This window comes from Sminthopsis crassicaudata, chromosome 2 (assembly GCF_048593235.1).
Source record: "Sminthopsis crassicaudata isolate SCR6 chromosome 2, ASM4859323v1, whole genome shotgun sequence".
NCBI lineage: Eukaryota > Metazoa > Chordata > Mammalia > Dasyuromorphia > Dasyuridae > Sminthopsis > Sminthopsis crassicaudata.
Genome location: NC_133618.1, coordinates 246,390,691 through 246,407,460, shown reverse-complemented (window position 1 = coordinate 246,407,460; position 16,770 = coordinate 246,390,691). Strand labels below are relative to the sequence as shown.

The 16,770-nt window shown below is 30.8% G+C and overlaps 1 protein-coding gene across 3 annotated transcripts in view; it reads left to right on the top strand.

Moving 5' to 3' along the window:
* SYCP2 (synaptonemal complex protein 2) overlaps positions 1-16,770 on the top strand; it is a 96,747-nt gene that overhangs the window by 43,005 nt on the left and 36,972 nt on the right. For all 3 annotated transcript variants that reach the window (XM_074288730.1, XM_074288731.1, XM_074288732.1), the window contains 8 exons: positions 387-423; positions 3,076-3,149; positions 3,248-3,305; positions 5,116-5,171; positions 5,543-5,600; positions 9,150-9,321; positions 11,350-11,387; positions 11,742-11,915. In XM_074288730.1, coding sequence (XP_074144831.1) covers positions 387-423; positions 3,076-3,149; positions 3,248-3,305; positions 5,116-5,171; positions 5,543-5,600; positions 9,150-9,321; positions 11,350-11,387; positions 11,742-11,915 — 667 coding nt within the window. The remainder of the gene's footprint in view (positions 1-386; positions 424-3,075; positions 3,150-3,247; positions 3,306-5,115; positions 5,172-5,542; positions 5,601-9,149; positions 9,322-11,349; positions 11,388-11,741; positions 11,916-16,770) is intronic.

Here is a 16,770-nt window from a genome sequence, read left to right as displayed (position 1 = left end):
AGTTTGTGATATGATACTTAGAGTTCTACCCTTAATTCAGGAAGAATAAGGGGCAAGTCACTTGACCTCCTGGTACCCTTATGCATCTTTAAAAGTTTGTTTCAGGAGCAGAAGAATCTATCTTAGCAGAGATCAGTTCACTATGCAACTGAAATCATAGGATGGGACAAAAAGAAAATCTAGTTCATCACTAGATGATAATTCAGTGGAAGCACTAATAGTCAATTTATTACCCAAATCTAAGATTCAGAGTGTATTATAATTTTGTTGTAATTCCACATAGACACAGATTTAGTCAGCCATACCTCACCTTCTTTAAGAATTTTTTTTCTTATTTTACTGGTTTTCAAATTTTTTTTCAATTTGACAAAACTTTTTTTAAATAGGAGGAATTCAAATAAACCTGGTCTACTTATCAGAAAGGTAAGTAATTTGGTTATAGAACTGATAGACTATTCTAATATAATTAATTATAGTTTTATTAGAAAAATAGTCAAATAGATTAATGTTGATTCAAGCATTCTCTTTTTAAAAAGTTATTATAGGCCAATAGATATAAAAAGTAATAACTTTGTAGTTGATGAGATTATGTGCTTAATTAATTTATTTTCCAATCTAAAATTTATGAATTTGCACATGCAAGAGAAAATTTTTTGTTTCAAATGTATAAATACAACATATCCTACCTGCAAATATAGTATACCAGTTATTATGTCTTTGAAGTATTATATAATCAAAAAGTGCATAACTTTTCTCTCTACCAAAAAAGAAATAAAATCATATTGGATAAAGGAATATAAATGTAATCAATCCTGTAGTTTAAAAGGAATATTCATTGACTATAATGCTACATTCCATAAAGAATAGCCAGTGAAAGTTTTCACATAAAAGGCAATGTAAACACACATCTATTTATAAATGTGTGTATAATTTATATTCACTTCACTAATATAATAAAGTAATCACTTCTTTAAAAACTACAAGTCTCTCACATATTTCATTTTTACTTAATATTTCTACTTAACTAGGCTTTATTTTAAATCTTGGTAAGTATATTTCTAATTATGAGCCTGTTATAATTTACTTGAGTGAATAAATATTCAATTTTTCTCTATAACTTTATCTCAGCAGGATTAGTTTATCTCATTGTTTTCCTTTTTTATTTTAAAATTTTGATATTTATAGAGTTACTGACAAAGTACTCTTTTCTTGCTCTTTTGGAATCATATTTAAAAAACTACTGTAATGGAAGGTTATTTGAGTTTATGCTGTTTCTTTAGTCAAGGGTCTTACTTTTTTTCAGAGTCCATGTTCCTAATCTAGAAAATGTGAATGATATTACTGGCTCCCAATTTTGCATAATTGTTAGAAGGATTAAGTTAAATAATATGAAAATACATTTTAAGTTGTATTCCTTTCTTTTTTAATAGGTAGAGGAGAGAATCTGGAGCTAAAATAATAATAAATTTGATTAATTTTTTTTAAAGAAAGTACCTTGTTAACTTTATGTAAAAAGCAATAGAAAAAAGACATAATTAGTTATCATGTCAGTTAAAAGTATATCAATATACAATGAAAAGTAAAGATTAAGTAAATTGAAATATTTTTATACATTTTATGCTATATGTTTAAAAATTATTTTAATTATTACAGTGTAATTAGTGTAAGCATTCAAATTGACTATCAAATAGCAACTTAAAGCATGTTTTATTGAAATTCAACTATTTAAACTATATATTTAAACTTTATTTCTTATGCAAGTGGAAGCACAAGGGATAAAATATATGTGTAAGTTCATTTGAACAAGCAATGTTTGACCAGATATACTATTATATATAATCCTTTCCCTAGGTTTTTATCTAGCCCTAACTTCTCTTCTGACCTCCAAACATGCATCTCCAAATGCAACTTGTCTTTTAGACATCTCAAACTCAGCATGTTCAAAACTTAACTCATTCTATGTCCTCCCATAACTTTCCTTCCAAACTTCATTATTATTATATATCACCATCCTTCCAGTCATAAAAGCTTACCACTTTGGTATCATCTTTAACTCACTCTCATCCCACATTTCTAATCTGTTGCTAAATCCTAGTATTTCTACCTTCATATCTTTTATATACACTCCTTTCTTTTTTTCTGACAGTATTTCAGATTCTCATCATTTCAGGCTTGAACTATTGAAGTAGTTTTTTGGTTGGTCTCTTCCCTACATCATTCTGTGCTCTACTCAACCACCCAAATGATCTACCTGGAGTACAGAGCTGAATATAGCCTTCTCCATTCTCCTACCACCAGCACCCCCATTCAAATAAAATAAAACTTAACTTACTCTAGGATCAAATATAAAATTATCTGAATTTTAAAACCTAGTCCTTACTACCTTTCTAGTCTTCTTATATTTTGCTCCATTTACTTTCTGATCTAGTGATAACCAGCTTCCTTACTGTTCCTCACAAAAGATAATTCTCCTCAAACTCCGTAAAATTTCACTGGCTGTCCTCAACTACCCACAGCACTCTCTTTTCTCATTACTACCTCATGGCTTCCTTGGTTTCTTTAAATATTTAGTTCAAAATCTGTCCTTTTTAAGTCTCTAAGATTACACCACTTTTCTAATCTTGTTTGTACATAATTGTTTGATTATTGTTTCCTATGTTACAATATGAACTCCCTGAGGTCAGGGACTTTTTTCCCCTTACTTTAAATTCTCAGAACTTGGTTCAATGCCTAGTTCATATTAAGTATAGTTTATACTTAATAAATCCTTGTTGATTTAGTGTGACTTACAGCAAAGAAGGAAGGAGAGTACAACATATCTCTGAGGTTGTACCACTGACCAGAATAGTGAAATTGGAAAGCAGAGTCAATTTAAGAGGAAAGAAATAGCTAAACTTTTTTGGATATATCAAGTTTGAGGAACAGTTGGGTCATCCAGTGAAGATTGCCTGTAGATTATTTTAAATGTGGGGCTGGATCTCAAAGGGGAGGCCCCAGTTTGAGTAGGCAGCAGGCAATAATCCTGTAATCAACATTATTAACTTGTAATTTTAAAAAATGCTTTTTTATATGTAGGAAAAAATCCTGAATAAAAGCTCTAGACAATTGAAAAGGACTACTTCTGTTAAAATGACTTCAGAATGTGCTTTGTAAGTAATATTCTTCTAAACATTTTATATTTTGGCTTAGAACAATTATATTGAAATAGTGTTTTCCACATCAGCTATTTTTTTTCTTATTTCAACAGGAACGATGTTTATAATTTTCAGTTGAATGGAGCTGATGACCCTACTATAAAACTTGGTGTAAGATTTATTTATTTTGATCAACATTTTTTCCGTCAATTCAGTCCACATTAATGAAAATATATTATGGACATTTAAAGTTTGTCTAAGACATAGTCCAAACTCTTATAATAGACATTTATAATTCATTCCTGTATAAGTGGGACGTAAGTAAGACATAAGACACAAAGATGCATATTAATGTTTAAAATAAAATACTATGTGATGTGTGGGAAGGCAGAGTGCTTTATTAACTTTCTGATCTAGTGATAACCAGCTTCCTTACTGTTCCTCACAAAAGATAATTCTCCTCAAAGTCCGTAAAATTTCACTGGCTGTCCTCAACCACCCACAGAACTCTCTTTTCTCATTACTACCTCATGGCTTCCTTGGTTTCTTTAAATATTTAATTCAAAATCTGTCATCTGTAAGAATCCTTTTTTAGTTCTAAGATTACATAACTTTTCTAATCTTGTTTGTACGTAATTGTTTGATTATTGTTTCCTATGTTAGAATATGGTATTTGGCTTGATATTGAAAAGATGGCTATTAATAGAAAAGTTAAGGAAAGAAATACAGGACATTCTAAGCACTGGAAAAAAAGTTGAGCAAATACAGATGATAGTTTAGTTTGGTTGGAATGCATAGTACGTTTGTTGTTGTGCAGTTGTGTCTGACTCTTTGTGACCACACTGTCCCTGGGGTTTTTGTGACAAAGATGCTGGGATGGTTTGGGATTTTCTCCAGCGGATTAAGGCAAACAAATTAAGTAACTTTCCCAAAGGTCACATACCTGGTGAGTGTCTTAAGTCCAGATTTGAACTCAAATCTTTCTGACTTGAGGCCTAGCACTCTATCCACAGAGTTATGTAGATGTCCCTAATACAGTGCATGGAGGGAAAATTGGAGATAAACTTAGAAAAGTAGAGTGGAATCAGATTATAAAGGATCTCAAATAAGCCACTAAAGAATAACAGGACAAGATTTGTTTATGACAAGAAAATCATCTATGTGCATATAATATGCAGGAATGAAAGGGATGGATATGAAAAGGCTTCTTTGAAGGCAGTTGGCAATTAGAACCTATACCAGGTATTATAATATGAGGAATAGAGAATGGGTGAACGCAAGAAATATTGCAAGCTTGCAATAGGACTTGATTACAAATTGGATATGACATGGGGGAGAGAAAAGAGGATCCAAGATAACAATAAAGTAGTGTTGCTGGTCCAGAGATGTCTTGTCAAAGAGTGCATTGCAGGCTTAGTAAGAAAAAACAATGAGTAAGTTTTTCATATATTGAATTTGAGATTTAATTAGAATATACAGTGGAAATTTCTTGCTGTTTATTTGAGATATAGAACAGAATCTCATAAAAGAGGACTAGGCTTTAAGATATACTGTATAGTATATGTACTATAGAGTAAGCTTTAATAAGCTTATATAGTAACCATGTAATCAATATAATTATCTCTTTGTTATAGCAAAACTAGCACATAACAAAACTTTTTCTGCATCACTAAGCTGTTTTTCTATATGGTTATATGACATTTTTGATCAAGGTCTACATTAGAAGAGATTATTTGTGATCCTAAATTCTGTATTTCACTCTCTAATTTAAATGTTTAAATTGTAATGATAATTCTGTTTTTGAAAGTGAAATAACTCTACATATTTGTTATTAAATTTCTTTATAATGAATGATTTTATCATGATATTTCTAGGTATGTGAATGATTGATAGCAATTAAACTTATACATATTTTAAATGTTTCTTATACTGTCTTAATCTCTGAAATAACTATATAGTTTACTTCTTTTTCATACTTTAGACAGAGGAATTTCAAACTACTATCAAAGAAAGTTCTATAGCTAACTCAAAAAAGTCGTAAGTGTTTCGATAAACATAAATATGAGCTATTATAATTTTTATTTTCCCCTTAAAAAGCATTATTACTCTGATAATTTATGATACCTGTGAACAAATATGCTGCTTTTAAAATGACTCATTTAAATGTTATTTTTATAATAATTAAGTGCAAGAACTAAATCATAAAACCTTTGAGTCAAACAGGGATCTTTGGGGATGAAATGGTCCAAAACCTTCGTTTTACAGATTGGGAAATTGAAGTTTTAAGTAATATACTTGTGATCATATAATTAATTTAGAATAGAAATGTTTTATGGCTTCATTCTACTCTTTGTTGCCTTTGTATAATAAACATTAATATCTTTTAAGTTAACATTTACTTGTTTAAGGTTAGGTTTAAGGAGTCAAGATGGAAATGAAGCTTCTCTGAAAGAGAAAGATAAAAAAGTAAGATTCTTAATCTTAATCATAATCAGTTAAAAGCCATTCTTACATCCAAAATTACCAATTTTCTATTCTTAATTTTTTTTTCATGGATAGTCCTCCTTTTATGATTTTCCCTATTGTAAGCAATTCATGTTATAGCAATGCTATCTAGGTAGTTTTGTTTTCTGTAATTTCAACTTTACATATTTGAGATTTTATATGAATACTACAACTTGAAATGAGATTTTTTTCTGCTTTTGTACTTTACTATTGACTTTTTACAGTTACTGTATTGATCTTTAAAATGTACAATTCATAGAAAAACTTAATCTATGTGTTTGAATTGGTATATTTAACTTTATACAGGTATCCTTGAAGTATCTATTAAAAAGGAACAGAAAATTTTTGCAAACAATATTTTACAGTTCACATCTTTAGAGTCTCACTATTACCTAAAAGTTTGAAAGAATAAAAGATACCATTGTATTTTTGTTGCCTTTAAAAACTATTTGAACAGGATAAAATACTATCTTAAAGACACTTTTCTAACAGATACCTATGCATTCATAGTGTATCATGTCTATAACCCTTCTTGTTGGAGAGTCTAATGTTGGTAGATCTCAAGTTCTGTTGTCTACACTAAATCTAGCAATTAAAATGTGCAACACATAGTCTAAAGAAGCAAACTAACCCAAATTGGAAACACTGGAGGGCAAAGCTCCTATCTCCTTCAGTAATAGAAATGGGCCTATAAGTAGCCTCATAACTTCTATGCTGGGTGGTGTAAGGAGAACTAGCCTTTAAAAACAATAGAGGTAACAATAATAGTAACATAGTGCCTCTGGTGAACAACTTTTAAGATATTTGTTAACAAGATACCTTGTTTAATGACCTAATTATAAATAATCAAGTGAAACATACACAAGAGAAATACTTTACAAAATTTTTCTTGCCAAAGGGCAGTCAACAAATATTCTTTAAGGGCCTACTATGTGCTGGGTACTATGCTAGATATTAGGGATACAAAGAAAGGTGAATAATGTGTTCATGCTCTCAAGAATATAATAGTCTATTGGAAGAGATAACATGCAAACAGCTCTTCAAAGAACATTTTTGTGTGTGTGTGTATGTGTGTGTATTACAAAGAAGACCATGACATCAAGGAGATCATAGATACCATGACATGCAAGTGAATTGAATTTAAGTGATGGAGAGCTATTAAAGGTCACCTGCTTTACTTTCCCCTCCTGAATCATTTGAGTCCAGTGGCCAGATATAGATCAAATTAACTGGAGAAGGCCCAGGATAAATGGGAGACCTTGACATTTTCAAATAGTCTCAGTTTGACTGAAGCAGTATCCATTCAGTGATTAAAGCTAGGTAGCAATTTTGGCAAAAAGAATCTCCTCTATCAGTTATTTTAAAAAATCTACTGAATAAATAAATGAATCTGAAAAGGGAAGACTCTCAGAGTTTCTGGCCAAAGCAGAAATGACTGCTATTTTACATTCAATATGAATCAATTAGGACCCAAACAGTGATCAAATGGGACTCTGCCTATAGGACCTGTTGTTAGCCAGTTAGAATCAGATTGGTTTTGGTCATGAAATAAGTCAGAGAAGCTGGGAGGCAGAAAAGAGGAAGGGAGAGCCTCTTAGGTATAAAGGACAGCCAGTTTTCTAAATGAAAATGCTTAGAGATTCATTGTCTAAGCAGCTTCAGAAGCAAATCTCAGTGGACATATATTAGAGACTAAATATAAGAAGACTAGATAGAAATGGGGCAAAGTATTAAAGGACTTTAAAATCTAATTGGTTTTAAAATATTTGATCCTGGAGGAAGTATAAAACCATTGGAATTTTTGGTATGGGGATGGGGGTGAGAAACTTGTGAGAAAGATAACTTGGCCAGCTGAGTAGAAAATGCACTGGAACAGGAGTGAGACTTGAGGCAAAGAGACAAACCAGGAAGCTATAGCAATAGTCCAAGCCCAAAATAATGAGAGTCTGCACCAGTCAGAGAAGAAAAAGGAGTGAATATGAAAGATTTGAAGGTAGAAGTAATAGGGCGTAGTAAGGATTAGAAGTGTGGTGTGAGAATGAATTAAAGATGATATTTAGGTGGTAAGCCTTTATGACTGGGAGGATGGTGGTACCCTTGACAACAGTAAGGAAGTTTGGAAGAGGGAAGGGAAATAGAATGAGTTCAATTTTGAACATGTCAAGTTTTAAGTGTCTCAAGGATGTATAATTTGAGAAGCCAATAGGCATTTGGAGATGCAAGTCTTGAGGACAGGAGAGAGATGAGAACTAGATAAGTAGATTTTAATCATAAATGTGGTGATATAGTGAAACCTATAAGATTTTGATAAGAAAAGATCCCCAAGAATAATAGTATAGAGGAAAAAGAGAAAGAGGCCCAGGATGATAATGATTAACATGGAACTCAAATGAAAAATGAATTTCCTACTTATGGGGAAGCCCTGGAGGGTTCTTGTCCTTTGCTAACATTTTGCTATTTGCATCAAATCCCAGGATTTTACAGTCTCCTAAGTGAAATCCATTATCACTTAAAATAATTTGATATATATATACACATAATATATACATGTTACATATAATTATACATATATATTTGTTACATACAATATTTGTATATGAAAAACTAAGTGAGATAAAAATGTCTGTTCACATCCTGATATGAAATTATATGAACAGCCTATAGAGTCAATTGTTAAATGCATGTATCTTGGAGAGACAATACAAATGAATAGTGTTGGGATCTAGGATTGAGCACAGGCTAGATTGCTTTGGTGATTTTTGGCAATTAAAAGGAAGCAAGTTTCTCTGTTTCTCTCCAAAACAGAAACCCAACTTTGTTATACTACAATGCTTTCAGTTATAATATATGACATCAAATTATGGAATACAAACATTTTCAAAGAATTATCATCAATTATCATTATCATCAATTATTCAAAGAAATCATTGAAAGGGTAATCGAAAGAAATTTGGTGGGCATTAGTGAGTTTAGCTTTAGCTTATTAGTAATTCATAACTGTGCTAGGAAATCCACATAAAATATGTTGTAAAGGAAATGTGTGACCAGAACATATGATAGACCAATTATGCATATGTAGTAAGAAGAAGGTAAATTTGAATCTTATCTGTTCATTTGCTGTCCACACAATTTCTAAGCATATAGAGAAAGACCTCTAGTATATTGGGTAAACCTCTTATAGAAGACATAGTTATATAGATATAACTATTCCACAAAATGAGATATAATTGTGATCTTCACTATTGGAGGAGTTCTCATATTGACGAGATGACAGATCTACTAAAATATCAAAATAACTAATTCAACCAATTATTTTAGTCCCAAGTCAGATACGTTTGTAAACTTAATAAAATTATCCAGTGCTTTACCGAACAATAAGAAATATTTTAACAGTATATATATATATATATATATATATATATATTCAAATTTAGTTCTGCTCATTAATTTTTACTATATTCAGTGCTTCTTAATATGGTTCACACAAATAATTATTTTATTTTCTTTTAGACTAGAACAAATCACAAGAAGCATCTTTTTAGTGACACAGACACAGACTATAGAGGTGATGACAGCAAGACTGATATTAGCTGGCTAAAAGAATCAAATAAAAAACCCAAACCTCAACTGGTAGATTATAGCAGAAATAAAAAAGTGAAGAAATCTCAAAATATGCAATCAAGTAAGAAATTATTTGTTTTTTCTAAGGTATTTGAAAAATGTGTGTTTTCCAAATATTACTTTCTGTTTTATTTTCATGCTATGGTTTATTAAGAGATACAATATCCCATAGTAAATAAACAACTTTGGAATCAGAACTACCCAGATCTAAGCTCTATTAAAAACTTGCTTTGTGATTTTGTCAAATCACTTAAACTTCTCAGTGCCTTTAAGCGACATTTAATCTGTATTGTAGAAGTTTCCTCACCAGGAACTTAAAACTGCAAAAAAGACTTTTGGGATACCCAGAATACCAATTTTCATCTTTTCTTTCTTTTATATTTTTTAAGGTCCTTTCTCAGGATTCAGATTCCTAATACTACACCACTTACCTGACTGGATCTTAATATTTCTTTTTTGTTTGTTTTTTCTTTTTTTGGCTTCTATAAGTTGCATGAGGGACAATAAGTCCTATATTGCAGAATTCATAATTTCCCCAGCCCCCATATTAATGCTGACAATCAGAATCTCTTTTCAAGTGTGTACTGATGAAGAAATAGACTATGGAAACATATAAAGAATTAAGAACCAAAACATAGCAACTCATACCTTTTAGAAATGAGTAAAAGGGATAGATTTTTATTAGAATGTTGTGAACATAAATGGGAAAATTATATTTTTCTAATATCTCTAACTAGAATTTAATATTTCTTTCAATTATTTAAAAACATTTTGTAAAGCAAAAGTAGGTCCATGACACACAAAAAGATTAAGAAATGCTACTTTAGGATAATTTTGAGAATTAAGCATATTAAAAATCATTTTGAAATATATTAATGATCATCTAATTCCATGGTTAATATGAAAGTCTTTGCTCTAATTTGGTTTTCCAAATTCATGTCCTTTGGTTTGGGCAGTGCTATAAAAAAAGCTGTGTATGTTATTCTCAGTTTTACTTTCCCTGTCTGTTATCCAAATGAATGTCAGATTTCAGATTTATTTACTATCTAATATCTTTCCTCCAAGGAACATTCAAATTCTTCCATTTACTTGTACATATCTGATATTCTAATCTTCAGAAATCATCCTAACCTTTAATGTTGGAGATGAGTTCAGAGTAGTTCCCCTACTTTCTGAATGGTAACTATAATAGCTAATGTTTACATAGTATTATGTGCCAAGTACTGTATTAAGCACTTTGAAATTATTATCTCATTTAAGACTCACAACAACTCCCTTAATATTCTTTTATAATTCCATTGATGAGGAAACAGAGACAAACAGGTTAAGTGACTTGCCTAGGGTCATCCAGCTACTAAGTGTCTAATGCCACCATTGAACTTGGACCTTCCTGACATGTGACCTGGTGCTCTTTATCCTGGAACTTCTTATTTCATGGATCCTTAATTTCAGATTCTTTAGTTCCTTAAATTACATATTATATACCTGATATTAGTTTTTAAGTTCCTTAAAACATTTCAACAAGTTAGTTTATTGTGGAGAGTGTGCTTTCATAAACCTTAAAACACCAAATAAATGTGAGTTATTATTATGAATTATTCTGTGGCTTAGGATATAATATTCATAAATTGGTATCACTGAAAAAATTAATATATATACATATATATGATATTTTGCTTTGAATTTAGTAGCATTATAGTGATATTCCCATAGCAAATACAAGGCCCATATTTGGAGTCTCCCCAATGCTTATGTTTTGTTGACAATAGCTTTCAGAGAAATCTATTCATACCTATATTATGATGGGACACCAGAGTAAAGAAAGTAAAGTAATAATTTGGTGATATCTATGAATGCCGATCTTATTAATGTTTTAAAGGTTACCTATTGCCATTTTAAAAAACTTAGTTTAAAAACTTAGTTTGAATGCTTCAAATATCAAGGTGTATTCTTGTTATCTGAATTTATAGATGATAAAATCTAGATGGCATTTGACTTACTGAAATGTTAAGTGAAACCATTGATACTTTTGGTATTAATTTTTACCTACTTAAAATTTTTAACTACAGAAAATGTTCCTCATTTTCAGGTTTATCAGGAGAAGTAAAACTACCAAAATCTAAAAAGGTAAAACTTTGTATTGATACATTATATACTCTTATGTCACCAAAAAAATATTGTATGATTTCTCTGAACTTTTAACCAATTGCATAGCTTTAGTGATTCCTTCTGTCTTTTGCTTACTCTGATTTCCTCTTTAATTATTTGAGATTCAATATTTAAGCACTATCTGAGCTTTATGAGCAAGAACTATTTACATACATATACAAGTATATAATTTGTTTCTAATTATTAACATAACTTTTATCTCTGTGTAAATATTACACATCTTGCTAAAATGATAATTCTTCTAACAAAAATATGGAACAGTTTTAGCTCAAATTATGAGTGATCTACTAATATTAATTAATTTTATCCCAGGCACAAAATACAGATCTCAAGGTAAATCAAAGAATCACAGAAACAACAAGAACCCAACGTCCTCGAAGAGCAGGACTAATTAAAAAAAACTATAAAGATTTCTCAAATTCAGAATCAGAAAATGAAGAAGAATCTTTACCAAGTGTCCTCAGTAAACAGAAATTACAAGTTCAGGTAAATAGTTTCAATTAGTTTGTTTTTTTTTTTACAAATGTTTAAAAATAATTTAATCTCCGCAACCTGGAGCTATGTCCAAAGGGCTTTCAAACCGTGCATACGTTTTGACTGAGAGTGCCACTACTAGTTCCATTTCTCAAGGAAGTCATAAAGAAGGGAAAAGGATCCATATGTGCAAAAATATTTGTTGCAGCTCTTTTTGTGGTAGCAAAAAAAAATTGGACAATGAGGACATGCGCATCAGTTGGGAAATGGTTGAATAAGTTGTAGTATATGAAAATAACGGAATATTATTGTTCTATAAAAATGATGAACAAACTGATCTTAAAAAGGCCTGGAAATATTTACACAAACTGATGCTGAGAAAAACAAGCAGAACTAGAGATAATATGGTACACAAATACAGCAAGAATTTGTGATGATTAGTTATGAAAAACGTTGTTCTTCTCGATGGCTCAGTGAATCAAAGCAACCTCAGTAGACTTGGACAGAAAATGCCATTTGCATCCAGAAAAAAAAACTATGAAGATTGAATGTAAATCAACACATGCTGTGTTCACTTTTTTTTCTCTGGTTTTTTTTTTTTTTTTTCCTTTTCTCCCATGGTTTTTCCCTTTTTCTCTGATTTTTCTCTCCCAACATGATTCATAAAGCAATGTTCATTAAAAATAAATAAACTAAGTGAAAGAAAAAAAGAAAAACCTGTTTCTTCTTTCAGGCTTTTATCTTACAGGGTTTTTATTTCCTGTTTTTAATATATGAAAGTAATAGCTTGACCAATCATCATTTAGTAAGTACTTGGAAACGTTTTTTTAAAATGCATTTTTATTGATACCTTTTTTACACCACCAAAATTTTCCCCAGAAGCTCTCCCCCTTTTCTTTGCTAGAAAGCTATCTCATAATAATAAATAATAAAAGATTTTAAAAAGAGGAAAAATCACCAAAACTGTTCAATACATTTTAAAAATCTGTGTATGTGCAATATTCAAAACTTGTGCAAAGGAGTTTTTTTCTTTTTATATCTCTTCTCTGAAATTATGCTAGTTCTTTATATTTTTGCAGCATTCACTTAGATTTTTAAAAAAATGTTTCTTTCATTGTTATAGTAATTTTGTGTGTGTATATGTGTGTGCATATATGTGTGTGTATGTGTGTGTGTGTGTGTGTTGCTCTGCTTATTTTACTCTTCAATAGTTAATGGAGTTTTTTTATTATAGCTTTTTATTTACAGAACATATGCATAGGTAATTTTTCAACATTCACCATTGCAAACCTTCTGTTCCCATTTTTCCCCTTCTTCCCCCCACTCCATCCTCTAGATGTCAGGTAGTCCAATACATGTTAAATTTGTTAAAGTATATGTTAAATACAATATATGTATACATATTTATGCATTATCTTGTTGCATAAGAGAAATCCGATCTAGAAAGAAGGTTAAAAAAAAACCTGAGAAGGAAAACAAAAACGCAAACAAACAATAACAGAAAGAGTGGTAATACTATGTTGTGGTCCACACTCATTTCCCATAGTTCTCTCTCTGGGTATAGCTAATTGTTTTCATTATTGAACAATTGGAACTGATTTGGATCCTCTCGTTGTTGAAGAGAGCCATGTCCATCAGAATTGATCATCATATCAATGTTGTTGTTGAAGTGTATAATGATCTCTTGGTTCTGCTCATTTGACTTAGCATCAATTCATGTAAGTCTCCCCAGGCCTCTCGGAAATCATCCTGCTGGTCCAATATTATTGGACAATATATTCCATAACATTCATATACCACAATTTACTCAGCCATTCTCCAATTGATGGGCATCCATTCAATTTCCAGTTTCTAGCTACTACAAACAGGGCTGCCACAAATGTTTTTGCACATACGGGTCCCTTTCCCATCTTCAAGATCTCTTTGGGATATAAGTGTAGTAGTAACAATACTGAGTCAAAGGGTATGCACAGTTTGATAACTTTTTGAGCACAGTTTCAAATTGCTCTCCAGAATGATTGGTGCATTCACAATTCCACCAACACTATATTGATGTCCCAGTTTTCCCACATCCCCTGCAACATTCATTATTATCTTTTCTTGTCATCTTAACTAATCTGAGAGGTGTGTAGTGGTATCTCAAGAGTTGTCTTAATTTGCATTTCTTTGATCAGTAGTGATTTGGAGAACCTTTTCATGAGGTTACAAATAGTTTCAATTTCTTCATCTGAAAATTGTCTGTTCAAATCTTTTGATCATATATCAATTGGAGAATGGCTTAATTTCTTATAAATTTGAGTCAATTCTCTATATATTTTGGAAATGAGCCCTTTATCAGACCTTTGACTATAAAAATGTTTTTCCAGTTTATTGCTTCCCTTCTGATCTTATCTGTATTAGTTTTTGTTTGTACAAAAAACTTTTTAACTTAATATAATAAAAGTTATATATTTTTTGATCAATAATGATCTCTACTTCTTTGGTCATAAATTCCTTTCTCCTCCACATGTCTGAGAGGTAAACTATCTTATGTTCTTCCAATTTATTTATAATTTCATTCTTTATGTCTGAATCACAAACCCATTTTCATCTTATCTTGGTGTATGGTGTTAGGTGGATCAATGCCTAAGTTTCTGCCATACTAGGTTCCAATTTTCCCAGCAATTTTTGTCAAATAGTGAATTCTTATCCCAAAAGCTGGCATCTTTGGGTTTATCAAACACTAGATTGCTATAGTTATTGATGATTTTGTCCTGTGAATCTAACCTATTCCATTGATTAACTAGTTATTTCTTAGCCAATACTAAACGGTTTTGATGACCACTGCTTTATAATATAGATCTAGTACAGCTAGGCCATCTTCATTTGATTTTTTTTTTTTCATTAGTTCCCTTGAAATTCTTGACCTTTTGTTCTTCCAGATGAATGTTATTTTTTCTAGGTCAGTAAAATAGTTTCTTGGGAGTTTGATTGGTATAGCACTAAATAAATAGGTTAGTTTAGGTCATCTTTTGTTTTGTCATCTTTATTATATTCACTTGACCTATCCAAGAGCACTTAATGTTTTTCCAGTTGTTTAGATCTGACTTTATTTGTGTGGAAAGTGTTTTGTAGTTTTGCTCCTATAGTTCCTGACTTCCCCTTGGAAAATAGATTCCCAAATATTTTATAATATCTACAGTTATTTTAAATAGAATTTCTCTTTGTACCTCTTACTGCTGGATTTTGTTAGTAATGTATTTTTGTGTGTTTATTTTGTATCCTGGAACTTTGCTAAAGTTGTGGATTATTTCTAATAGTTTTTAGTAGATTCTCTAAGTATACCATCATATCATCTGCAAAGAGTGATAATTTGGTTTCTTCATTACCTACTCTAATTCCTTTAATCTCTTTTTCATCTCATTGCCAAAGCTAGCTTTTCTAATACAATATTGAATAGTAGTGGTGATAGTGGGCACTCCTCATCTTACTGTGAATGGTTCTAGTTTATCCCCATTACATATGATGTTTACTGATAGTTTTAAATAGATGCTCCTGACTATTTTAAGGAAAAGTCCATTTATTCCTCTACTCTCATGTGTTTTTAATAGGAATAGATGTGGATTTTATCAAACGCTTCTTTTTGCATCTGTTGAAATGTTTTTTGTTAATTTGGTTATTAATATAGTCAATTATGCTAATAGTTTTCCTAATATTGAACTACCCCTGCATTCCCGGTATAAATCCTACTTGGTCATGGTGTATTATCCTGGGAATTATTTTCTGTAATCTCTTTGCTAATATTTTGTTTAAGATTTTTGCATTAATATTCATTAGGGAGATGGTCTATAATTTTCTTTCTCTATTCATCCTACCTGGTTTAGGTATTATTATCATGTCTGTGTCATAAAAGGAATTTGGTAGGACTCCTTCATTCCTTATTTTTTCAAATAGTTTATATAGCATAGGAGTTAGTTGTTCTTTAAATGTTTGGTAGAATTCACATGTAAATAAATCCATCTGTTCCTGGGGATTTTTTCTTAGGGAGTTGTTTAATAGCTTGTTCTATTTCTTTTTCTAAAATGGGACTTCAGTCTCAATGCTTTAGTCACTGCAGCATCTACTTGCCTCTAAGGAGATAAAATCAGTTTTCTACTGGTATCATTTATATAAGTTAACTTTTATAAGACTATCCTTTTTTTCAGACTCAGTAGTTTATTTTAATAGTTTTGATTGGAGTTATTATAATTGTATGCATATCTTTTTCTCTTTATCTTTCTGATTTGTTTTAAACTGACCTTTACTCTGGTTAATTGAATCTGTAAACAGCTAGTTCAGAAGTAATCTGTCAGTGAGACTAGTTGTTTCTTATCTGTCAAAATATATTCCATTTCATTTTTGGTTATATTATTTATTATTCAATATATTCAGTATCTATTGGCTCTTGAAAACAATATCCTGAATAACATGTCTGAGACTCCTATGTTATCCTTGGCTTTTTAGTTTCTCTCATTTCTTGGCTCTAAATCATATTTACCTTTCACTATTCTTCTCCATGAAATTTGTTGAATTCACTAGATTTGGATAATCTTGTCAGTCTATATGAAATTTTCCTATTTTGTCAATCTTTGTAAGAAATGTTGATGAATAAGCTACAATTAATGGTCTTTTTGGTAATGCTTATCTTGAGTATTATCAGATAAGATGAGAAAATGCCCTATAAAATCATGTTTCTAATTGCTTTTTGGGGTTTCAATAAAGCTAACTCAATTAACTTCTTTGTGTATTTCTGACTTGGAGCAGTCTGAGTTATCCTTCTGTTTTATTGAATGAAATTTGTTTATTTTGTGGACTTCCAGACTGGAAGCAGGCTTAAATATAACCAAGT